The sequence below is a fragment of the Mytilus trossulus genome, chromosome 7 (assembly GCF_036588685.1).
Source record: "Mytilus trossulus isolate FHL-02 chromosome 7, PNRI_Mtr1.1.1.hap1, whole genome shotgun sequence".
Lineage (NCBI taxonomy): Eukaryota > Metazoa > Mollusca > Bivalvia > Mytilida > Mytilidae > Mytilus > Mytilus trossulus.
In genome coordinates, this window is record NC_086379.1 from 61,055,895 (window position 1) to 61,083,461 (window position 27,567).

General features: G+C 31.3%; 1 protein-coding gene across 1 annotated transcript; it reads right to left on the minus strand.

Annotated features, from left to right (window-relative positions):
• Positions 1-1,234: 1,234 nt before the first annotated feature.
• On the minus strand, positions 1,235-25,878 carry LOC134726572 (uncharacterized). Its single transcript, XM_063590978.1, has 10 exons — positions 25,830-25,878; positions 24,565-24,756; positions 19,905-19,993; positions 14,160-14,280; positions 11,422-11,541; positions 10,807-10,977; positions 9,150-9,287; positions 8,093-8,174; positions 7,036-7,050; positions 1,235-1,972 (listed from the first exon to the last, which is right to left on the minus strand). Exons 1-9 carry the CDS (start codon positions 25,876-25,878, stop codon positions 7,044-7,046), a joined length of 969 nt encoding a protein of 322 aa, XP_063447048.1. The 3' UTR covers positions 1,235-1,972; positions 7,036-7,043.
• Positions 25,879-27,567: the final 1,689 nt, after the last annotated feature.

Here is a 27,567-nt window from a genome sequence, read left to right on the forward strand (position 1 = left end):
TAATAACATGGCATTTTCGTTTACCATAGACCAATAGAAATAGAGGTTATTATAAGTTTGTTCTTCAAAAATATTTGCTATGCTTATAATTAAATCAAGGTCTTGCAATGAAAAAAAATTAATTTTGAAATGACGCTAAAGGAAATGAAAAGTCCCATTTCCTTTCACGGTGGGTTGTACCTAAATTGGTTATTAAAATGTAAACCTGTACATTTTGAACAAAATATTTAAGTATCACATCAACATTAATACTATAATGCAGTAGTTAAAAGAAATATAACAACGACTTCACCATTGTGAATATGTAGAAAATGGCAACAAAAAAGCATGTTAATAGTACTGTCACTATTTTGAAATGACGTTTAATCAGACGGATGATTCCATTTTCTTTTCGATGGGTTGTGCTTAAATTGGGTATAAGCATGTAAACATGTACAGTTTGCACATTTAAAAAAAATATAAACATAATGCACAAAATGTGTTTCACATTGACCCACTCCCTTATGTACACACATATGAAGTGCATTTCTTTGTGCAGCAAGATATGACGAATGAGAAAGTATTATTATTGAAAACTGCCGACGGACGAGGCATCCTTAAATCGCTACTAAACCCTCTTTTCTTTAATTTATTTATTTACATTAGTGAAAAAATAAATAAGACCAAGTTAAAACCAAATTTCTTAACCAAAAAGGTATTTATCATTTCTCTTGCCAAAAAGAATAACAAAAAGCATCTGAAACTTAAAAAAAACCAACAAGAGACGCCCATTAAAAAATGTTATATTTAAGTTATATTTTTCTCTCTCATAAAAATTGGTAATTTCGTGAAACAAAAAATATTCTTATAGCACGTATATTTGGTCTCACATTGACCCACTCCATTATGTACACACATATGAAGTGCATTTCTTTGTGCAGCAAGATATGACGAATGAGAAAGTATTATTATTGAAAACTGCCGACGGACGAGGCATCCTTAAATCGCTACTAAACCCTCTTTTCTTTAATTTATTTATTTACATTAGTGAAAAAATAAATAAGACCAAGTTAAAACCAAATTTCTTAACCAAAAAGGTATTTATCATTTCTCTTGCCAAAAAGAATGACAAAAAGCATCTGAAACTTAAAAAAAACCAACAAGAGACGCCCATTAAAAAATGTTATATTTAAGTTATATTTTTCTCTCTCATAAAAATTGGTAATTTCGTGAAACAAAACATATTCTTATAGCACGTATATTTGGTCTCACATTGACCCACTCCATTATGTACACACATATGAAGTGCATTTCTTTGTGCAGTAAGATATGACGAATGAGAAGGTATCATCATTGAAAATTGCCGACGGACGAGGCATCCTTAAATTGCTACTTAACCACCTTTTCTTTTATTTATTTATTTACATTAGTGAAAAAAAAAATAAGACCAATTTAAAACCAAATTTCTTAACCAAAAAGGTATTTATCATTTCTCTTGCCAAAAAGAATGACAAAAAGCATCTGAAACTTAAAAAAAACCCCAAGAGATGCCCATTAAAACATGTTAGATTTAAGTTATATTTTCTCTCTCTCATAAAAATTGGTAATTTCGTGAAACAAAAAATATTCTTATAGCACGTATATTTGGTATTTATCAATAAGAGGTTTTCATCAACGTAAGTTTTAAATTTACGTTTGATCGTAGACATAAACTTCTAAAAGCCTCGAATTTTACATATTTTTTTAAAGGAAAAAAACCCAGGAGTTGTTCTTTTGTAATAAATATAAAATACATATTATATACAAAAATACTCAAAGACAAAAAGGTCATTACCGTCTACATAACATCTTCTCGTCCCTTTGAAGAATAGTGTGTTAATATTTTTTATTTTCGATTTTGAGACATTTTAAAATTCAAACTTTGAAAATGTTTTAAATGCTGGTACATAACACCCAACTCTCCACATTTCCAAATCGCACATCATAAGAATTTCTGCAATAATAAAAAGTTAATATAATAAATTTCATTATTATGGTATGATTTACTTTAAAAATAAAGGCAACAGTAGTATACCGCTGTTCAAAACTCATAAAACAGTATAATTCTAATGCACAATCATGATACATAATAGTACGGTGACCGAGTAAGGAAAGGTCGCTTATCTAAGGAGTTTAATTGTCATTCGAACTATACGGCTATAAATCACAGTATTGGTAGTTCAAAGGTTAAAGTTAACATTTTGACTTGTCGTCAAAAAATCGTACGGTGCAATTTTCGTAAAATGGACTTTGAAAAACGTCAGTTTACTTGAACGAAAAATCGACTTAGAAAAGTTTTGAGGTCTATATTGTAAAAGAACATCAGTGTTATGATTTCTGTTGTTATATACAATGTTGTAAATCAATTGATGCTCAATGCTCTTCAACTTTGTACTTGTTTGGGTTTATAAATATCTTTTATTTGAGCGTCACTGATTAGTCTTATGTAAAGGAAACGCGCGTCTGGCGTACTAAATTATAATCCTGGTACACCTTATTTTAACGATTTCAAATAAGTTTAGCAAAATCAATCCGTTACTTAAGAGCTTATATAAAAGATTACCACTACAAATGTTTTGCATTTAATAGAGTATGTTTCAATTTAATTTCTTCCTTATTTTCAAACGCAAAATGTAAAAAAAAAACCATTTATGTGATGTTTCATACCTTTATTAATCAATACTAAAATTCATTTATCTCAGAAGCATTATTTCAGCAATTCAAGCCAGACACAAGTCATATATGCTCATGACGGAGCTATTAGAAGCTCATACACAGCCTCTTATAAATACATATTAGCAATGTGAATGTGCAGTATCACTTACATTCAAATACTAGGATGTGTTCCTTGAAGCAGTAGACATTTTGCTTTCAAATGTTAGTGCAGAACGACAGGGAAATGATCAGTTCCTTGAGATCGCCATCCCAAATGTATGCTAAAGTTATAATTTGTGTCACCAAACGTACCAATTACTAATGGTGGATGCCTGTTTACATACTCGATATGCAACAACTTTCTGAGAATTTTATAGATGGCTACTTTTCTTTAAGACAGACTCCTGGACATTTTAACGGTACATGGGCCGACATGGCAACATAAAAGACAGTTATACAAGCCATAAGGGATCAGGTGGCACTGTAGGCATAACAAATCAATAGTCCGCGCTTGTGAGATTGACCCTAAGTAGACATTTCTAAGAATTTCTTAGTCGTGTAACGCTAAAAAGGGCTGGAATTGCTGCAAATAATGCGAATTCATAAGAGGAAACCAAAACCAACAGCAATGAAAAGAGATGAAGAACATGTTATTGCCATTGTGAACTAGCTATAGTTGAATGATCCATGACTGATCCGTTTGACATCTTCTCCATGTCTTATTATTATCTCTTCTAAAATGCATGCTACAAGAGATATTCGATTTCTTTGCTCACAGCTGAAGATGAAGGCTTGAACATTTCTTAACATTGTATCACTAGTGCTCTTTCTTTAGATCCAGTCAAGGAGTTTTTATAGTCCAATATCAACGTCAAAACACATGACCACAAAAACATACCTTACATATAAATCGTTGGAAATTCTTTTAGGTCACATAAATCCATTACTTGTAACTGGACATGCATTGATTTTGGCCAAATGTAAAGATGATGTTACCGTAGAACATGTTCTGTCGCACCCTGTAAGTCCCATTCGAATTTCCTTTTTTTTCTTCTCAAGATGACGGCACCATGAGAAAATCATGCAAGTCTTGATTTGGCGAAGCAATAAGAATATGAAGTCTCTTGTGCACTTTCCTTTGTACCATCTCTCTCAACTTACATTAGAGATGGTATGTTTCAATGTATTGATATTAAGCTTCCACAAAAGTGTTTCCGATTATTAAGGGGAGAAGTATTCCTGACTGCAAAACTTTGAAATATCCCCTATGATTCCACCTGATGTGAAATTGTCAAAGGCATTTATTCTAACACTGTTAATGGCTGTCGTAACTTGTTTATCACTCAATAGAAGACATAGGTCGATACTCACTGCCGTAAACTTTGACACGAAGTTTAGAGAAATGGGAGAGAGCGGAAGAACACTCATACGGACCTCAAATACAAATGTGATTGGCCTGTGCGGTCACTTCTATAAATTTAAGACACATCCAAGCGAAGTGTGATGGCAGATGTGGAACATTAGAAGTGTAAAGAATGGGCGGAGCTTTTAACCTATACACTAACTACGTGTCTGTTTTCCCCAACAATTTGTTAACTATTAACTGCTGTACATGCAGTTACCGGATAAGACACAACTTTGTCTCTGTTTTGAGTAGGTAAACACACTGTTTACAAGTTTTTAAAGGACACGCACGACTATTTCAGTGGTTTTTAGAGTTTCGGTAATATTGACAAAGATAAACCCCTGATTTGGGCATGAACGTTAATTTCAAAGCTTTATGATCAGAAAACTCTCTTTAAAACTTGCCACCAGTAAAGATGTAAAAATTTGGACAGCATTACACATTGCTAAACCTCTAACGGGAAAATCTCCATGTAAAAAGTCAGGTGGTTGTTCACAACAAAACCCTACATGTCCGGAGCTTTACTACTGTAAAGGGTCAGCATTATGTAGAAATTTTAAATCATGTTCATTGACTGATGAATCAGACGATACTCCTGGTATAATTCTGTTGTGTGGATCTCTTTGATTAGATTTTTGAATTGTAACTGTTTTCGAGGTATTGAGTGCTTTTTGGTTTTAATGAATTATATGAATCAGCATAGGCAAAATACGCCTTCATTATAGAAGGCTTCTTCAGGTTAATAATAATATTTATCTTTTATTGCTGAGGTTGAATAACAGCCGGTAAGGTAACTACTGTAACTTTAACAGAAATTGTGTAGAATAGATCAAGTGTTTGAAAAACGCCAATTAAAGGAATAAATCGACTTCATAATTCATTTTTTTTTTACATTTTCGAGATAATTCAATGGTTATTGATTTAAAAACATGTCTGTATTTGAAATTTAACCTTAATTTGTGTATATATTTTCAAATTTTAAAGTATGGAAGAAAAATAGGAAAACACAGAATTTGATCTTTGACCTTTTTTCATGCAAAAATGTTACCACATTTCTTTTTGACGACATCGATATTATAAAAGAACTATTTTTTCCGAATCCAATGATATATAATATAGCCATATAGTATGTTTGACGATTAAATATAAAACATATTGGGTCTGGTCACCATACTATAATATATAAAAGAAAAGAAATGATATTATTGTATATCATATATTCAAGTCTTTTTACATCTTATTTGAATTTATGATACAGGTATTCAGATTCCAAAATGTTAATATTTTTTCATGTTTTTAATCACTGGTTACACTATAAATCTTCGAAATCATATTTTAATGATCTTAAATCAGACAATGAATTACCTCTTCCTCCATCGTACTAATTGTGTTTATCAAGGTTTGTAGTATAAGCTCAACGATGAACATTTACTGCACCAGATGCGCATTTCTTTGTGACAGTAGGAATGGTATGAGATAAAGAAAAAAGCATGACGATGAAAAAAGCAAAACAAAGAATGACTAAGAAGAAAAAAGAGTAGGCGAATTTAAAAAGTTAACAGCAAATCATTAGTAAAAGGTCAGCAAGATTAGAAAAAAAACCGATGTAAAATGAGTGTTTTTAAGTTATAATAATACCAATAGATTAGAGATAACCAACCACACTAAGAATACGGATCCTGATAAGGATTCTCCATTATTTGATCATAAAGCTTGTCTGTATCTGTGTTTTGAGGTTCCATGTATGATACCCTGTCATATTGTTTGTTTGGTACTTCTATATTATTACTAGGGTCATTGTGGTCCTTTGCTAATGCATAAACAGCGGAATCGTCTAATGGAACATCTGAGTTTGAGTACATTGGTTCATCGATATATTTATTCATGATCCCATCCTCCAGTGGCTGGTGGTTTTTCTTCAAACTTTGGAGATTTCTATTGCTTAATATAAATGACCTATGTACTATTAAACATGATATTTTATAACAATGATATTATGCTTTGCAAAAACGTCTAAGGCTCTTGCATATATGAATTATATGGAAAACTTCCTACAATGACATCGACTGAGATTGTAAAATACATTAACAAGGCAAATAAGAAACCATCAAAACAAAACACAAACTAGTATCTACTGAAATATATGAGTTAAAGTCTCTAAGACATAATAATGTAGTAAAAAGACTACAAACTGTCACAAATACAGAAATTAAAATTGTTTAATAATGAAATTATAAAGCAGCTGTTATTAATGTGTTCCAGAATAAGCGCTATGAATGCAACAAATAGTACTGACTACTGGGCTGATGATACCCTCGGGGACGAAACGTCCACCAGCAGTGGCCTCGACCCAGTGGTGTAAATAGTTATCAAAGGTACCAGGATAATATTTTAGTACGCCAGACGCGCGTTTCGTCTGAATAAGACTTACCAGTGACGCTCATATCAACATAATTATAAAGCCAAACAATTACAAAGTTGAAGAGCATTGAGGATCCAGTATTTCCTAATGTTGTGCCAAATATTGCTAACGTAATTTATGCCTGTGATAAGAAAATCCTTAGTTTTTAAAAATGGAAAAGTTTTGTAAACAGGAAATTTATAAAAATGACTAAATGATTGATTTTCATGATAACACCGAAGTGCTGACTGCTTCGCGGGGACACATTTTCGAGTGAATTTTTGTAGTCTTTTTGCTTCGGGTGAGAGATAATTTGTCTGATTCTCCATTATAATTGACCTAAAGATTGAAAGTTTAATATCAGCTTTTTCGTTTTCAGAGTAAGATAGGATGACATGCATTTCTACTAACTATCGTATTTCTCTTCTTGACGATTGATAAGTATGATAAACATGCGTTGTAAAAACAAAAGAAGAATACACACTTATTCATGCTATGCAGTCAATATTAATAAGAATAGTTTTCTACTGGCAGTTAAATGTGTTATTTTACGTACACATCTCATCAGTTTCTGAAAGAAAGAAAATAAAAGCTTCAACCGGAATAAAAAGGTAATACCTGCTTTATCTTAATGTTCAGTTTGTATACATAGCAAAATTAGTGCAGAACGATTTGTTTTAGTGCACAACAGACTTTGTAACACTTTAAGGAAGAACAAAAAATCTATAAATAAATGAAAGTATCACTATTACGGTGGGTGAACTTTTTTTGAGATAACTTATGTTAAATGTAAAGCTGTTAAATGCAATAAATCTAATAAAAATACCAAAATAAGGCACTATTTCTAGACAGAATTAAATTACATAGAAATATCTAGGACGCAACTCAGTTGTTAACGAAGAAATTTAAAAATGTTAGACGAGTTGTACCATACATTAAAAAAAGTTAGTAAATAAAAAAACCAAAGTGTTATATGTCAATGGCTTATTATGTTGCCTATAATATCAGCTAATAGATTTTTTTTCGTTAGCATGAAATCATTAAATAATGCAATGTTGCTCGTTTTTTTCTCTCGGAATCTTCGAGCTTATTTTTACATTTAAACTTTCACCACCTACATTCTTCGGCATGTTTATTATTTTTTTTTATTAATTTATGTGTATAAGATAAAATCTAATACGAGTAAAACCGAAAAAATGACACATTTGTATCCGTCTAATTTTAAAATAATAATCATTGACCCTTATTTCTTTTATCATTTGTTAAAGCTTAGGCAAATTTAAAAATCATAATTACACAACTAAAGTCCATGTTTGTCCATCTTTGCTAGCCAAGGGTTTCAATCCACTCCAGAGAACGGGAGTGGGTCGTAACTCTTGGCTAGCGAAGAGGATGTTTGTCTGAATTTAGACAAGCAATTATAATGACACAACCTTCACTGCAGTGGTTATGAGCGTTTGATAATTAACCACTAAAAATGCACAATTTCAGATATTCTTAAAGTGAGTGCTTGGATACATTTTCATCAAATAGCCAACAAAATATATTCAATACACTTATTTTGCAATAGTCCAATCTGAATAATGCAGATTAATGTAATTGTATCGTCTTACCGTCTATTCTTTATGGCTGCAACTAAAACCACACAAACCAAGACACCACCTAGTACAGTTCCCAAAGAAGATGTCAAAATCACTGCAATTGAATTCAATATTTGACAGAATAGAAAAAATGAACCATAGAACATTGGTGCGTAAAAAAAGACATGAAATGCCACATGTCTGGTTGAATCTTCTTCGATAATACTTTATCATTCTTGAAGCGATTTGTTGCATACAAGTTTTCAATATTTTTCGAAGCTTATTTATGTCATTTCATCTACACATGTATCAAGAGCTTATGCAATTAAAATACAACGTGACATTGATAGTTTTTTATGGAATGGTGGTACTCCGAAAGTTAAATCGGAAGTTATTCAGAAGTCTCCTAGCGAGGGGGGACTGAAAGCTCCAAATTTTGAAGTACAGCTGTTATCATTTCGTATTATGTGGGTAAAAAGATTTTTGTCAGAAAATGACTCGAAATGGAAACATGTTTCCAAAGCATTCTTCTCCCTTTTTGATTTAGAGGATTTATTATTGAGCAGATGTGAATTTGAGTTTTTAGATTTAAAAGCACCTCTTTTTATATAGAAGTGAAATCCGCCTGGAAACTTACAACGGTATTTTCATCCCGTTAAATGCATTTCATGTTAGAAAAGAATTTATTTGGTTCAATCCGTTTATCAAAGTTAACAGAACGAGTATTTTTTACAGGTCTTGGTACATAAAAGGCATACAGTTCATCAATGATATTGTAGATGATAAAGGCGAATTTTTGTCTTATGATGCTATTAATAAAAAATATAACCTGAATGTTACTTTTGTAGACATTCTATCTATTAAACTTGCTGTACCACGTGACTAGAAAGATTTGTTTTAATAACAACACATGTCACCTTACAGCAACTCATTTTGATTCGATTTTGAGAATATAAAAATGCCTATCAGTAAATTATTCGCAAAAGATGTATATTTATCTAAAAAGATTTTGAAAAATGCTATCATAAATAGTTTAAAATAATAATGAAAACGTGCTAATATAAATAATGTCTTAGAAAAATAACAATACCACTTTTTGATGATCCATAACTAGAAGCGTCAGGTTTGTGACATAAGGATTCCAGACTTTCATTGCAGAAATGTGACTCTAGACGATAGCTTCCATTTATTTCAAATTTTGCAGCTACACAAACTATGTTTGAAAAGTCTAAAATAAAATTTGAAACAATGGTTCATGATAATGTTTATAATGAGTCTTTCCAACACGTTCTTCAACTCCGTACTTTTTTTGCATTTTTAATATTTTTTTATTCGAGCGTCACTGATGAGTCTTATGCGTCTGGCGCATAAACAAAATTGAGTCCTAAGTATCTATTATTTGTTTATTTCCAGGCAATAATTGCATTATGCAACATATACGAAGAGTGTAAATTATAGTAAACATATCTTTATAACTTCCCATATAAAACAAGAGCTACTCTGAAAGGAGTTATGAGAGTCTATAACTGTTTGTACATATATGTTAATGATATAAAACACTTATAAAACCTACATCATAAAATATGTAAACAAGAGGCTTCCTTTAAAAACAAAAAAACCAATACGTGAACCTTAGACAGCTGACTGCCGTGTCACCAACATATTGCTGCTAAGTTTGTGTTTGCTTTTGAATTGAAATATTTGAACGTGAATAGAAGAAGCTAGTTGAAAATGTATATGTACAGCTACTCATGATTTAAATATATATATATTTTTTTAAAGTTATGCACCCAGTTTGCTTTAAAAACTGGAATTCTGGATGCATTTATAATAGCTATCATATCTTTATATATTTTGTTTCCTGCATGAATGCTCTTCATATTTTCAATTCGTTATTAAAGCTGTCTCTACTCATGGTAGACGTTGTATAGATAATTTTAAAGGCCAATTTCAATGTGCGGTGTAACCTGCGGCAGGCAAATGATTGTGACCTCTTATGAAGAGAGTTATTTTGGTCTCATAACACATATCAAATTTAAAGATTTCCTGATTTTACTTAGATCAATTCAAATATATCCTCAGGGAAAGTTGGTTTTGCCGAAGAATATATTATATTCAGAAGTTTTATGAGTACCTGTACATACTCTCAAAATAACCAATTTACATAAATGGTATGAAGATATAAAAAGATACCAGAGTTAAATTGATGTACGCCAGACGTGAGTAAAGTCTACAGAAAAGCATCAGTGACACTCGAAAGGAAAATGTTAAAAGGCAAAATAAATTACAAAGAAACGGCATCTATTCCTTTGGTAGACAGTCTTTAGCTCTTCAAAAAGGTCAAAGTTTATTAATAAAGAGGTATTGTAAAGCCATTTTCTATTGCCAAACCATGGTCAGTTTGTTGATATAGAGACTAGAGCTTGTAAATCACTGTCTTTTTTCACAAAGTTTGAACCTTTCAGTATAGTGGAAGTTAGTTGAAGCAGATCGAAAAAATAATTTATTAATTAAGAAAGAAATATCTAACGCCATGTAGGAAATTGTATCAAGTTTGATTGACATTTATTTTGGGTTGAATAACAAAAAAATGCATGAACGGTTTGTATGTTTATAAATTGAATCGATGAGGAGGTATTAGAAAATGTTTTGGATTCTACGACATAGCGGATTCAGTAACGTTGTTTTGTAGTTATGTTAGTAACTTCATAAGTAACACATATTTTCACATCACTAATTACGATTACCTTTTCCCCAGAAAATCTTTTTTTGCCGAAAAGAAGACACCCAATAAATTGTGCCGTCTTTGATTTCAATACCAAGTTTCTCTGTAGACTGTAACAAATGTTGATCTCTTTTTGAACATGTATGCTCTGCTGATAGCCATGAACTATTAACTTGGACGGATGAAGGTTCATCTGACAAATATAGATATAAAAACCTGACGAATTGGTGCATTTAACTAATAGTACGTATTCTTAAATGATAATCAATGATATAATTACAATAACTTATATGTTTGTCAAATATTTATAATTTAAACAAACAAATTGTTTTATCTTTTCATAAATTGTTTACAGATTTTAATGTGCTAAACATAAAATCCGCTGACATCGGTTCTTGCAAGAAAATTGCTTGCTTATGTAAAGTTCGCTAAAAAAAAGATACATTCAGTTTTCATGATATAATCATAAACAAGCTACCGGAACATTTGCATTCTTCTACAGCTAATTATAAACATGGCTAGTTTGGGTATTTTAATAATTAAATCGATTAAGGCAACTTTTATTGTTCTTATTTCTTATATGTATGTCATAGGTGACAATACGTTTTTAGATAACTAGATTACAATGTAACTTTACCTTCATCGCAAATAAAGCTGATCTTTTCAGAACAATTTAGAGTTTTGAATATCCAACTATTGTCGAATTGTTTGGAAAATTGGTAAGCACCACATAGGAAATCGTTCAGAACATCTACATCTGTAATACAGTACTTTTATATCAACATTGATGTAAATTGTCGACAAAAACACGTTGCTTACTTAATTTTTATAAGTCATCTATTTGTAAACTTTTTTTGGATTGTAACCTAATTGTAATTTAGTTCAAAAATGTATATTTTAATTTGATTTATCATTCAAAATCTATGAACTAAAGAATTTGCCAAACATTTTTTAAACAACAATAACTAAAACAAATGTGAGTTTGAACTCATTTTTGTTGGTGTTAACCGCAATCCTAAGTATTGAACATAAAGTTACCACGACAAAACAACCGTAATTCCCTAACCATTTTAATGTACACAAAATAAACCCATCACTTTTTAAATTCATTCTTACCAATGAGTTAAGCACTTGAAAGATAAAAGATATGTTATTACTGATTTGCTTTATGCTACAATACCGAAGTATCGTGATTTACTTAACACATTTTATTTAAGACTTGTATTGCATGCCCTACCTCTTACAAAGACACACAAACGTTTTGTCCAGTCCGTCTGTTATCTTGATAATTCAAAAGCATTTCTACATGTTTTATATGGATACAACCATACTGGAGATATAATGACAGTTTGTCAAAGAAAAGTCTCTTAAGTCACTATATTCGTCATATCGTAGTTAATCTAGGTAGCAGGCACCAGTTGAATTTGATGCATTTTATCTGTTCATATTTTAGGCTTAGACATGTTCACATCAATGGTTCAATTTCCGATAAAATGTTACAAATAAACGCTGAAGTGTGACGAAATGGCGTAACATCGCGTATACAAAATTGATATATAAAAAAAGTATGTATTTTGGTGAAAAAATCTTGAAATTATTTCGGTATACTTCTTGTAATTAGTGGCACTAAAATCAAAACAGTTGGAAGGGTGATCAAAATTGAAGTTGATGAGAATAAAATTTTAAAATTGCGTAAAGTTGTGCAAAACACGTCTGACGCTGGAGGAGCGAAAACGTTTCGAATATTTCAACATTAGATAAACAGTACACTTGAAATGAATGACATATGAATGATAATTTCAGTCAATATATAATTGGCTGGTCTTACCCTCTGGACTAAACGCCTACCCTAAGTAGAAAAGTCAACCCAGTTGAAAAAATACCTATCATCAAACATATAGAATTTATTATTTGGTATTCAAGAGGCCAGTGTTGTATATATAAAACAGTGGGGCTGGAATCAATATTGATATCTGTCACATTTTTTTTTTAGGAATTTACCATCAATAGGAACCGGACAACATCTAACAACAGGTAGTATAGATCATCTTGTGTTAAAACACATGTAATGTGGCCTTTTTTGACGTAGTGATAAATAGATCCTTTGTTTTGGTGACAATGCCTGTATTAGAATCTACACAGTTGGTAGATTGGCAATAGTTATCAAAAGTACCAGGATTATAATTTAGTACGCCAGACGCGCGTTTCGTCTACATAAGACTCACCAGTGACGCTCATATCAAACTATTTATAAAGCCAAACAATTACAAAGTAACATTGCAAAATACAATTTCGAAAACTTTCTTGTTCAAGGTTTCGAAAATTGTTTTGGTAGTTTTTTCTGCTATGGCTTTTTTTTTAGTTATGTGTATAGTGCACACACACACACACTATTTAAGCTTTATTAATTACAAAAATGGCACACTTAAACCAATGTCATTCTGAGTAGAAAAGTTGTTTTAATTATAACAAAAACCAAAAACCTAAATTTATATTGGTTTGAAATGTCATCTGTTTTCTTCCCTAAAACATGTTAAATTCGAAGACTCGACTTTCATATTTTAAGGGGTAAAATTATATATATTTTTTTGAATTATTTAAGGAATGACTTTAATATTTTTTCCGTCTATAAATAAATGACATACAAAATGTGGTGTATAACTGAATAAAGCGCGTAGCGGGTTATTTAACAGTGTGCACCACATTTTTAAAATGTTATTTCGAATAGACAGAAAAAATAATACAGCCATTTCTTATAATTGAATTCTAAATTCCATTTTCAACCGGAGAAAATCACGAAAAAACATTAATGATGTCACGGTCACATGACTAAATTATGTGTATGAGCTGATAAACAAAACAACGTCAGCTAATCAAAAGACGCGTTTCATCTAAAATTAAATTATTACAATATATATTAATCGGTAAATTGATAAAACAATATTTTTAAGCACTTTTTGAAATTGAATCTGCTTTAAAAAAAAACACAGGAAGAATGTACATACATCACACTAACAGATACACCTCATAGCATAACATATCCAAGATAGTCAATTTCATTCCCAGATTCTAAGTTTCAGTACACAGAGACAAAATGATCAAAATGTCGCTTACGAGTTTAAATCAGTACAAAAAATTTTGCAATGCTGTTGATTCATTTATGTAATATTAGTAGACAACGGAAATATGTTTTTGTGGATATACGAACTCGTGTTTTTGTTATTATAATGAATACGAGCTTTAAGAATACTGTACTTTATTGAACAGTACTAGTTAAACTAGTGGTTAAACTATTCCTATAGAATCGTCGATAATTGGGTTTCCTCGAGTTATTATTACAGATGATATGATATAATATATTACAATGTAACTCACCTCTTTCATAGACCACTCCGTGACTTAAAAGACAGAGGCCATTCTCTGGGTTATCACATATCTTTGTCTGTGCTAGCCCATTTTTTTTCTTGTAATCATTTGAACAGCTGCAAGACTTTTCCTGTAATTCAAGTTACAATCGATTCTAATTGAAAAAAAATACTTTTGTTTCACGAAAAACTTTTTATGTCAGACTTGTAAGTAAAAGTTTTTTTTCTAAAATTTACTAATGTTGATTACACACTGCGAATTAAATAAAAGAATATCAGTTTTCGTTTCATATGAATCGAAGTATCAAATAAGAATGCTATAACTTCGACTAAATTCTAAATCTAGACTTCCTGTTTCCCCCTTTAAATTGAAGAGAAGACAAATTGGCTGCGTCGAAAGATAAGGATATACCTATCCATGTATGCATCCCCTGCCATGCGAATCCACTATCTGACCAAATGTAATTTTCAGATAAGACTTATAATCCTGGTACCTTTGATAACTATTTCCTGTTATCTTTAGATCTAAGATGCAAAAGCATTCGCTAGTCATTTAAGAAATTAAATTTTATTTTATTAACAAAGGGTATCGGGCAACGGACTTTTAATTTCGTTCTCAGTTTCGTATCAGCATTTAATGCGCACTCATATTGAAATTGTTGTGTGCTAGTGGTAAATGTAATTAAGTGAACAACAAGAGACTCCAATACATTATTTTATTTAAGTCATTTGATTGCAATTTTGGAAGTACAATTCGGTACTCGCATGGACATATAGATAAAAAAAAAATTATTGAAATTTCCGTTAAGATAATATGGAAATTATTTTAAATCAAGGAATATATCTTCTTCATCAAAAGCTCTTATTTATTGTCTGAATTTGGCCGTCCCCTTTCGGGCTTTTTTTGTTTTATAAGCTCTCATGTATATCCGTGAATTGGGTTTATCATAACTTTTTCACAAATATGGCTATATTTACACAACAAATTTCACTTTGAGTACAAACAATCATGTGCATCTGGAAGAGTTTTAGAGCATGGATAGAACTAGATTAATTCAATCTAAATGTATTTTAAGTTTGAAAATATTTAAATATCACTGAATTTTTCTATGCATTTTTCCGTTCCTGCAGAAGGTACCAAAATAAAGATCTCCAAACAATAGGCGATTTTACCTGTGTAACTGGAGAACCGTATAAAACGAAACTCAATTATTTTTTTTCATTTTGTTATCCTCTGCAGACTAAAAAAAAATACACATAAAATTCCTGCAAGTTGTTAATGTTCTGAAACATAGACTACATGTATATTTTATATATCTAGGTCATACCATGTCTTAAGGCTCATCATAACAAATGGACAAAAATAGCTGTTTTACACCTCAAAAACTACTTGGAGTAAAGACTAACATGTCCAGTTTGAAAGTTTTAAGGCCTGGCATCCCCATCGGTATACAAAAGATAAATGCATTTTGCGTTTCTAAAAAATGTCATAAATACATTTTGGCATTTTTTGTCACTGATGTTGGTATACAAATAAACAAACATTTGAATTTCATTTGAAACTATCCACTCAGTTAAACCCTTAAACTCACCTATAGTTGTGAAGATATCTATTGTCTGTCTATTGTCAATGTCAATTAAGAATAATCAATAAAATACAATACAGGTTTTACCTGAGATGGACATTTCAAAGTTGTATCCCAACTGAGTTTATTTTTTCACCTACAAAATGCCCATCAACATCCAAGAAAGATTTTGTCTTTCTGAAACAGAAAATGCATATACTAGTAACTTTTCATTATCTAGTGGATGCCATGATTAAGAACTTTCCCGACTGGACAGGTTAGTTTGTATTCAGTTGTAAATACAGCCATTTGTCCATTTGTTATAATGAACCTTTAAGCTTTCCTAGATCACGGGTGTCATTCAGTTTATCGAGAGAAATGAGCGTGAAAGAATATCGAACGGCGGTCAAGTATTGAACGACGATCGTGAAAGCTCTGGTAACGGATCGTGAAATACATTTAATGAAAATTCTAGGTCAGAATCTTTGAAAAAAACGCTAAATTTTCAAAACGCGGAACAAATCCGAACAAAAAAATATGTTTGTCAAAATGGTTTAACTTCCTCAACATAACTGTGAAATAACAAAGAGAAAATATGCAGTACTTTATAAAAAAACACAAAAGGCGCAATGCATGTCTATGAAATTAATTAAAAATAACACGCTTTTTGTAACAATAATGGTCATATTTCAGTTCATTTTGATATATTTGAAATTTAATCTTTAGTGTATCTGATAGTACAGTAAAAGTAAGATATGTTCTTCCCTTAAAAGCATTAATTTGTATATGAAAACCTTGAATTTGTTGAATATCCATCAAACTTGATCGTGAAAGATCAGGCAACGCATTATTTTGATCGTGAAAGATAATGCGTGACCAAAATATAATGGAAGCCTCCAAACCTATACATTCTTTTCTTCTTCTCTATTTGCTGTTACCTCACCATGTTTTATAATATTATTGTGTATGTCTATGTATTTATGTATACCATGGCATCAACATAGGTTCTTCAGAATAATATATATATATATATATACCAGACTTATTACTAAATATCAGAAATCAGTATTTCTTTTACCATTTGATAAACCTGCAACTGGTTGGAGCCTGTAACTATTTTGATAAGGATGAACATTAAAGCTATTTTTTTTTTATTCAACACTTTACCTCGAAAGTTAAAAAAACAACAACTAAAACATTTCTAAATACGTTTGAACGATTCAGCTCTTAGAATCGGTCAAGTGCAATTCAGGCAGACCGACACTACTCAGCCAATAATATGGATATGCAACGTTTAAACCAAAACAATATCCATCAAACAAAACATTACAGCAAAAACGGCATCTTTCATGAGTAATTTGAGATTGAACGATAACCAACATTTTGTGCAACAGTACTTTCTTTAGTTCTGTATATACAACGCAGATGTGGATTGATTTAACTATATACTACAGACTATAGAATACCAGAGCATATTTATATTACAAATGCTGTAATGTCTCGTCTGATTTACTTATGATAGTTAATTTTATGCAACGTACGTCTATAATATCAAGGGTTTTGTAGTGTCAAATGCGCTCAATGTATTTTTGTCCATCTGATGAGTTAAGCCTCTTAAATTGATTCTTATTATTCGTTTTTATGTTGTACTGTGATACCACTGTCTCACGTTAGGGAGGGTGGGGATCCCGCTGACATGTCTAACCCTGCCACATTATTAATGTATGTGCCTGTCCAAAGTCAGGAGCCTGTAATTCAGTGGTTGTTGTTTGTTTATGTGTTACATATTTGTTTTTTCGTTCATTTTATTTTATACAAATAAGGCCGTTAGTTTTCTCTTTTGAATTGTTTTACATTGTCATATCGGGGTCTTTTATAGCGGACTTTGCGGCATGGGCTTTGTTCATTGTTGAAGGCCGTACGGTGACCTATAGTTGTTAATGTTTGTGTCACTTTGATCTCTTGTGGATAGTTGTCCCTTTGGCAATCATACCACATCTTTTTTTTTAAATTATGATTGTCAATGGTTCATAAAAAGAGTGCAAGGTCAGATGAACCATGAAATACAAATCTCTACAAATATACGTAGACCAAATAAATGTGTTCCGATCCTAACAGTGCCTTAGAAACTGACAAATATAAAAGTTTTTTTTTTTTTTTTAAAGTTATCTGATTTTTTTTTTTTTAAACTACATAATAATAATACAAATATAAAAGTTATGCTTGGCCAATTAATTCGAAACATAAGGTCAAAAGTATATGAACCCTGACCGACAGCCAGACATAGACATCTTACTATCATTCAATATATGAAATACAATTGACGTCATCGTGGTCATATATGAAACATGCAAACAGACATGTACACACTACACGAAATACCATGGCGCTATAGCATACAGGTATATATTCAAAGGCTAGAAAACATAAAACGAGCATTACCGAATGATGCATTATAATGAGGTCGATGTTATTTGAAACCTTGCAGAAGTCGAAAATATACACCTCACAATCATAACAACAGACAGTTATCCTAAAGCTTAACGAATCCGCGATACGGACTTGACCACAAAAATGAATCTTTATCCATGAAATAAGGCAAATTCGGGGTCAGGTGAATCCTGTCTGACGGACATGTACTTCATAGAATCCAATATACAAAATGTGGGTATCCTATAACTCGTTATAAGTGAGTACTTCACATGACAGTAAAAAGCTTCATCCTACAATCATCCAACTATTTTACATTTCATTTTCTGAAAATATTAATAATTTGAAAAGCTTAAACCTATTGAGGATGTAGACCTATATGGTTTTTCTTAATACCAATAACAAATATTAGCTATGATATAATTGAAGAATAATTTGAACGTCTTCGTAGCATCAGATCTTTCACGATCCTTTTCACGATCTTCAAAAATGCGGTACGTAATCTTTCACGATCCAAAAAATCCATTTTTGTGTAAATTCTTCTTTATTTATCAAGTTTCAGATTATGTTTATACAAAATAACTATAAGAACCATTTGATTAATTCAAATAGAATGCCCTTATTGGTATTAAAGTAGGTTTTCTAGTCGAATTTGTGAAAAAAATCATGTTTGTTTACATTTTTTATGTCATTGAAATGTCGAGAAGCAATCTGCCTTTTGTTGTTTTGTAATAACTATGTACTTTTAAAACTGGATATTCTCACATACTAATCATAATGTTGAACTATTTTGACAGACAGTTTTATTTTGTCGTAAATTTGTCTGTGGAATTAATTAAATTAGAATATGTATTGACCTTTCATATGTCTTCTCGATTAAATGTCTTTCACGATCCGTTACCAGAACTTTCACGATCGTCGCTCAATACTTGACCGCCGTTAGATATTCTTTCACGCTCATTTCTCTCGATAAACCGAATGACACCCGTGTAGATGTATCAGTTTGTCTGTACTTAAAGTAGATTTTGCGGAGTAAACACGGCCATATTTTATCAATTCCTTTAGGTAGCAATACTCAGCTAGAAGTTTAGATTCAAATTTTGGCCATTGTAAATTAAAAAAAAAATGAAAGATTCTGTAAAATAAAATTGATTTTTAGATAGTTAAAGAATAATTCAGCCTTCCAAGTGGGTTTATATGATCAACTGGTGAATGTCTCATTTTTTGAAATTCAAGGTAAAAAAAAAATTGTGGGGCAATCGAGAATATGTTTGTGGGACAATTTGAAAATAAAAGTAAAAATCACACGATGGGTCACTGTGAAAACTAATTAAATATGGAAAAATAAGGGGTGGCTGGTAGATGAAGTTTACATAATTGAAGAGATAACAGAAAAATTGACAAATTGATACCAAATTTAAATAATTCCAAGGCCGTTAGTTGGCACCAGAAGCGACGAAGCAGCGCATCTATCTTGGATGGGCAAATGCCCACTTTTTGATATGGGACGAGCTCTGACATCCAACGGCCCCAGCTTGTCTGGCAAAACAGCCGTTGGACGTCAGAGTAATCTCGGACTAACCAAAAATCAAGCTAGCAGTCACTCAACAGTAGACAATACCTCACGCAAAACTGTTTTCAAGCAAACATGACACTTAACAATGGCATCATCAATTGATAAAGAGATACAGGGTTTAACGGTACTCATAATGAATACATGTATTAAAATATTAATCCTAGTTATGTTTTTATGTACTCACATTGTAGCAAAAATATTTCCAACCTTTGCAACGACTATCACATTCATCTAAACTTCTACTTTTTGTTCCATTGCACTTCCTTAGCACTCCTTAAACATCAGAGAAAACTTTTATTTATCAATGAATAGATTTATACAAAAGAAGCCTTTATTTTTTGGAAATGATATTCTGAGCATAATAATTTTACTGACTGAATCTGCTCTTGACCTATAGCTGGTACCATTAACATTATAAAATTAAGACGATGTCAAATCATTGAAAGGGGTTCTTTTGTCAAATTTCAATATGAAGTGACACAAGTAAGAACACTATAAGTTATCAAACAATTTGTTTTCAATTTCATTGAGCTATAACGTATTTATAAAATCTTACAAAGTAAAATTGTGCGCGATATTGATGATACATAGCTTAATGAAAAATGATCAGTCACTTTTATACAGTATGGAATGACGAAGAAAGTGTATTTTTAATAACTACATAAGATGTATTATAATACGTTTTTCTGATTGGCTACACTGCAACCTCGCGTTATTCCTTAAGCAACTTCATTACATAATAAAATTTATCGTTCATGATGGCACGACGTCCCACAATAAAGTGCACGCTCAGGTATATCAAACATAAACTTGATACCGATCGTGTTTTTGTGATCATAGCTAAACAATGCAATTATAATGCTTCTTTTAGTTACTTCATTGGGTCGTAAAAGCGTTGACCGTCCGTGCATGTTTAGAATGAAGCGCGGAAAATATGTACTTCGGTCAACGCTTTTACACCCCAATGAAGTAACAAAAAGAAGCATTCAATTCTTTTAAAAATAACATCTTATATACGTTTAGGTATTTTGAATACAATCTTGTATGGTATTATTCTGTACAATGCACAAAAATGTCGGCATTCCCCTCAAAAGACAACCGAACCTTTAAACAGACTTTATCAGAAGGAATTTTGTTACGATACTGTTTTCAGATCATTAAGGATGGTATAATTTGTTTTTATTATTGAGTCACTCATAGGGTCGTTGTATCAGAAATACACATATTAATTCTGAAACCAGTTGATACGGGTCGTGTTCTTCTAATATATATATTATGATGGGATGAGACTAAACCCCTAACGGGAGGGATTCTTCTTGAATTTCTCATGATGATGACATAACCTTTCAATCAGTTTAACTTAGGTCTGGAGCTTGCATTTCAGTTACTGCTAGTAGTCCACAGTTAATTTATGAACCATTGTCATTTTCCATAGCTTCATTTTTTGGCCTGACAATGAACTCGGACTTCTTTCGAACAGAGTCTATGACAAACGAGACGATTTTAATTTAGAAATTATTAGTGTTGTCAGTTTTGACTAACCGGTTACTTGGATAATCGTTCGACCGATTAACCGGTTAACCGATCGTTTAAGTTGATGTTTGAAGACCTAATCTATAATTCCCTACAGATGTACATTTTTAATAATACGATAGATTGAAGTTTGTCCTTTGGCATTGTCTTTGAGGATTCCTGGCGAAGTTTGACTTCTAATAATCTAATACTACCATATATAATTAAAAAGATAAACAAACTTCTTGAAAATGTCAGAAACCGATGATTTCTTCATTTTCTCTTGATGTTACTAAAATAATAGGGAGTGTTTAAATTTTAGAAGATTAAGCGTGTTACTCGTATATCATGTATCGTACACAGACGGTCTGACTAATATTCAGAAGTTGGTCAAGTTTATTAGATACAAAATCATATAACAGATCAACATACATGTAGCTTAACTCTCAAATTAACATAGCAAGTTCAATTGTAATTGAAATAAAAACTGTAAAATAATAGTTTAGCATGTCGATCAGTAATACATTAATTGAATTATGCTCACTGAAATTTGAGTTATCGGATGTAAACATATGGGAGGACAATCGTCTTAGAATATTTAGCAACTTTAAAAAAAAATGCAAATGCTTAGGAACATGAATGAACTATTGACATGTAAATGAAAAATATGACTACGTTACTTGTGGTAGCAAGTATCACCTTGGCCGAGAGCACCAAAATAGGATTCAAATAAACAATTAAACATATATATAATTGCAATTGTTCGTTTGTACACTTTATCCATCTTATTGTAAAAATAACAATTTACAAAACTAAAAATAAAGATTTTAATAAATGTTTGTTTAATTTAACTCATATGAGTCAATAGCATACAGATACGGAATAAATACCCATATGGTCTGGAACATATACATTTATTTCGTTCACGTTGATATGCATTTCACAATTTCTAAGTTGTCATTTTGTTTAAAGAATGACAAAGCCTTGCACGATGGATGTCACACATTCAGATGAAGGTCTACGCAATATCAAATCAAAAATATAATGAAGTAAGTCGTAAAATTAAATCGAATTTCTTATTTAAAGTAAAGATTTAAAAACAAACCATGTAAACTAAGTATGTTTAATTAAGATATTGCCTCGAGGTGATATACAAGTTGTCTAAGTTCTAATTAACTTTATGTTTTTAGACTAAAAACAGAAATCTGTATTTTGAACATTTATCTGACAAATTAATTACCACGACGATATTTTTATGTTGACTGCTGTTCTCCTATTTTATACATTTAAACCTACTATGTCTGTTTGTTTTGTTCACACATTGTTGTCAATAGAAAGGAATTTTATGCGACTGTCATACAAGTGAGAGGTTTAGCTAGCTATAAAAATTAGGTTTAATCCACAACTTTCTACTTAAGATTATGCCTGTTCATAGTTAAGAATATGACAGTTGTTGTCTATTCGTTTGATATGTCTGAGCTTTTGATTTGGCCATTTGATTAGAGAAAGTAAAATCACAAAAATACTGCAAAAAGTAGAATAAAACAAAAATACTGTTCTCCGAGGAAAATTCAAAACGGAAAGTCCTTAATTAAATGGCAAAATTAAATTATAAAACACGAACGCACAACAACAGCAAGGGACATTCCGTTTTGAATTTCCCTCGGATTTTTTTTTGTGATTTTACTTTTTACTGTGCGTATTGCTGTGTGATTTTCTATTATACATTGATAAGGGATATAAGTGGATAGTGTTGAGAAATCACAAAACCTGTTTAACCCCGCCGCATGTTTGCGTCTGTCCCAAGGTTCCGCTGGCCTTTTTAAAATCTTTTATTTTAATTTTTAGTTCAGTTATATGTTTTGGAGTTTAGAATGACGTCCATATCCACTGAACTAGTTAACATTTTTATCTAGGGACCAACTGAGGCCCGCCGCCGGGTGCGAGATTTTCTTGCTGCGTTGAAGACCAAGTCGTTGACCTCGGTTGTTTTCTGCTCTTTAGTCGGCTTGATGTCTATTTGATATACTCTTCATTTCTCCTCGCAAAATAAAACAAACTAAGTAATCATAAGCAAGGATAGAAATTGCATGCATGGTACCTATAGGACAATAATTTATTATGGAAGGAAAAGAAGCGACACACAAAATGAGTTGTTCTCATTTGATATTATAGAAAATAGATAGATGAGATATGTATTGTAATCGCTGTATGTCCTGTTGGAAACAAATTATAAAACTAACACTTTAACCAGGGAGGGGAAATCTGAAAAATATAACAGATAACGGTCACTAAAGGAAGTTCACAGATCTTGTAGTTTGTTTTTTTTTAAATTCTGATTTTTTTCATTTTATCCATGTAACAATATCGAACATTTTCCTGCTAACCCCATGTTTTCTTTTCAAAATAGTATTTCGTAAAGTTAAAAAAGCCATTTTTGAAAATTGTTCAAAGCACTTAATATTTTTTCCTTGTTTTTGTTGATTTAGGAAAAAGAATCCAATTTAAAACTTAAATTTACAGAAAATGATCGTTTCTGCTTTTTTTTAGTTTCGTTAGTTATATCCCATAAATTTATATCAGAGCAATTTTGTCAACGAGTACTCGAGTACTCGTATATCAATTACCAAAATGAGACTGAGTATAATCGGGTGTCTGATTTCTTAAGCTAAAACTACCACAATTTTTTTTTTATCAAGAGCGCCTCGCAGAAAGTTGAATATTAATCAAATACTAGTACAATAAATGTTTGCGTTTATTTGTCATTTAAAATTCCTCTAAACGGGGTTACGATATATGAACAGAAAAAGTTGACAAGATAATATTTCTAAATTAGACTATTATTTAGTACTAAATAATTATGTTGAGTTATTTATGTTGAGGTATTTATGTTCATAAGGCAACGACCAACAATGCATTTTTTAATGTTTTACCGAGCTAGTACTCGAGTACCGCTCGGAAAATCCAACGAGTACTCGATTAGTAACTCTTCAACAAGTCGAAATCCCTATTAAATATCTTGTACTGAAATCATGGTGAACATATAACTTTTTCTTGCATATTAATCTTTAAATATCATTGCGAAAAAAACAAAAAAACTACAAAAAAAAATATGAAGGGAAAAGGCAAAATTGTCGACGGTAAAATTTAAAAAAGGTTACAAAAATGTATCATGTAAAACATATTAGTGCTAGATGATATACAATTACTTTACAGATAGTACTCACAAGTATTGAAAGAACATAACACAATGATAGTAATAAAGGCGCTCATTAATGTTTCTAAAAAAAGAAGCCAGAAGAAATCAATAATAAAACGAACGATTAACACACCTAAAGGATTTATATTCCTCTTGAAGCCTATTTTGGCACCAACCCAGTAAGTAAAAGTATCTGTAGTGTTTAGTATTAGCTTGTAGCTTGAATTTTCTGATCTGAATTTGCTACCAAACAGGTTGCAGTCTGCTGGAATCTTACTGTAGGTTGTGGTAGAGTTTGTTGTGTACACATCATCTTCAGAATATACTGCAAGAATAATGAATATTTTAAAAGAAATCTGAAATGAATAGATGATACAATATATAAAACTCTTCGAAGTAATGTGACAACGTAATATTTTTATATCACCTGTATATTCCATGACTTAAAAAACAGGCGAAAGATAACAAAGCGACATTTAAGCTAATCAGTCGAAAATGAACTTACAACGCAATTGAAAAAGACCAACAGACAAACAATGGTACCCAAAACACAATATAGAAAACTGGAGACTGTGTAACACTTATCTAAAACTAACTAGGGTAAATCGCAGGAGCTAAGGAATGGAAATCAGATCCTGCTTCATAAATTGTTAACCGAGAAATAATGGTCTTGGTATTTTACAGGTGACCAAACCGATAACCTTTAAGATAGATGTTCCTGAGTGATTAAGTGTATATGATCTATTATGATACTATTTGTGATTTAGCTTTGTTGGACAGATAGTGTTATATTGGCTCTGCCATTTTGTTCACCGATAAATCTAGTGTCATTGAATAAAATGCATGTGTACATGCTAAAAAAAATCCGTTCGTTGCAGTAGAACACTTGGTGACAAAGATTTTAGACCTTCCGTATATATGAATATTTAATGCTTGGCACATTCTTAAAATGACGCTACTGAATATCTTTTTTTATGGCTTGCATGTTAATTAAATAATGCAGATTTCAACATTAATGGTAGTTTTGTAAGTAAGTTCGTATGCATCAATGAAATTGAGTTCTGTACTTTTCTACTAAAATCTATTTATTGTTGGCTTTACCAGTGATTAGAACACTTAAATTATGTGTGTGTGTACCAGATTACATCAAATATATTACATATTATTGAAAAACAAGAAGTGCAATGCAGCTAAATTCGAATATGTTATGTTACTTTGTTTCCAAAACCCGTTGGAAAGGTCATTACTTAGTCCCATACATTCAAAACAAAGAATTTGATAAGATTCAATATTTGATGTTTGCAGTGATATTTCATTTAAACATTATCTGAGCTGTATAGTTATCGCTTGACGAAAATAGAGATATTATCAAATATTTGAATTAACGTATTAACTTACAAGGTAAATACGGATTACAACCATCCTTTTTTTTTAATGTCTTTAACATGATTAAGCACTGGCACAACAGTTAATATTTAGCAGAAAGGATGACATTGTTATAGGACACATACTAATTTAATTGACTTGTCATCCTTTAAAAACTTTATCAAAATCATCTGTTAGCTATATTTCATTGGAATAACAGTAAAATGGAATGAAACCCAAGTCAGTTAAATCCCTATTTTAGAGATACAAAGTTATTTCCATCCTTCATGTAAATGAACAACAAGGTGGTAAAGCTACGGTATCATCCACTCGTAGATCTAAAACTTAAATCATTCTTTCATTTTGTCTGCATTAGAATTATCTACAATTTTGCTACAGGCATTACAGGAGATAGTATATTTCTGTACTGTTGATGTTAGTCAATGCAACGCTAATTTGGGCAGAATACTTTCTCATCAATAGTCAGGAATATGACAGTTGTTATCCATTCGTTTGATGTGTTTGGACTTTTGATTTTGCCTTTTGTTTTTGGACTTTCCTTTTTGAATTTTCCTCGGAGTTCAGTATTTTTGTGTTTTTACTTTTTTTTTTAAAAACGTTATCAACCAAAAACTGACAAAAAAAAAGACTCATTTGCGGAATTATCTTCCTTTCCAATGTTATTTTCCATAAGAAATTAAAATGCAAAATTTGAGTTTTCCTCACATTAGATTAGATGGAACTTTTTTCTGTGTATATTTGGGGCTTACTACTTTAGAAAAGAGCTAAAACATTTTATATTGTAATTAGTTTGAGGTTCAAACTTTTGACTTGACTATTAAGCATGCTTCGGTAACTTCACTATTTCAGATACTGCATTATTCAGCAAGAATCTGCTTTAATCAGTGTTTTTATTATTCTTTATACCAATATAAAGGAGTGTAGGGATTTTTTTTAGACTGCTCACTTGAAAAGTCGAGAATGGATTCCAAAATCATCAGTTTCAACAACGTCCATATTTAAAATTCAACCTACACAAACCCCTAGAGGGATCCATATATAGTTTTTATTTATGCCATCAAATTGTTTGCGACAACGCTAGCCAACTGAACGTAATCATCGACGATTAGATTTACCTGTTACTTGTCTCGTTTATACTCCACAGCTTTTTTAAAATATCCAACAAGACGCAAATAAATTACGTCCTGTCAACGTACCCAATCAGGGATTTTGTTTTAGTTAAAAGAGGAAAACGCCTATCGTACAAATCAAATCTATTAGGAAAATCGATATTACAGAAGAGTAATAGTATAACATAACGATATACAAATGAATGAAAACTATATACATGTAACTGTTATATACAAATATTGATACAATATATAACAACAAACCAGAATATACTGATTTGTATCACTACAATATAATATGTATTACGGTGAGATTAAATTCCCTGTCATTAATTCATCGTCCACGATGAAACTTGTCTCAGAAAAAAACCATATTTATGTACCTTAACCTCACTTTCATGTATAGAGATGTGATAGTTTTCACAAGAACTTGCAGTCATCCGATGTTCAGTGCTTGAAGCGTTTCAAGTGAACACGTTCTAGTTGTTTATTTGTTGGAAAATGTTGTCTCAACTGACGGTGATTTTCATTTTCTGGACTTCTATCCATGATTCATTTTGCGAATATTTTCAAATAATTTCCTTAAATATTAGTTGATTTTTTTTTTTAATTTTTAAACATTGCTTTCTCAAATTTCATTC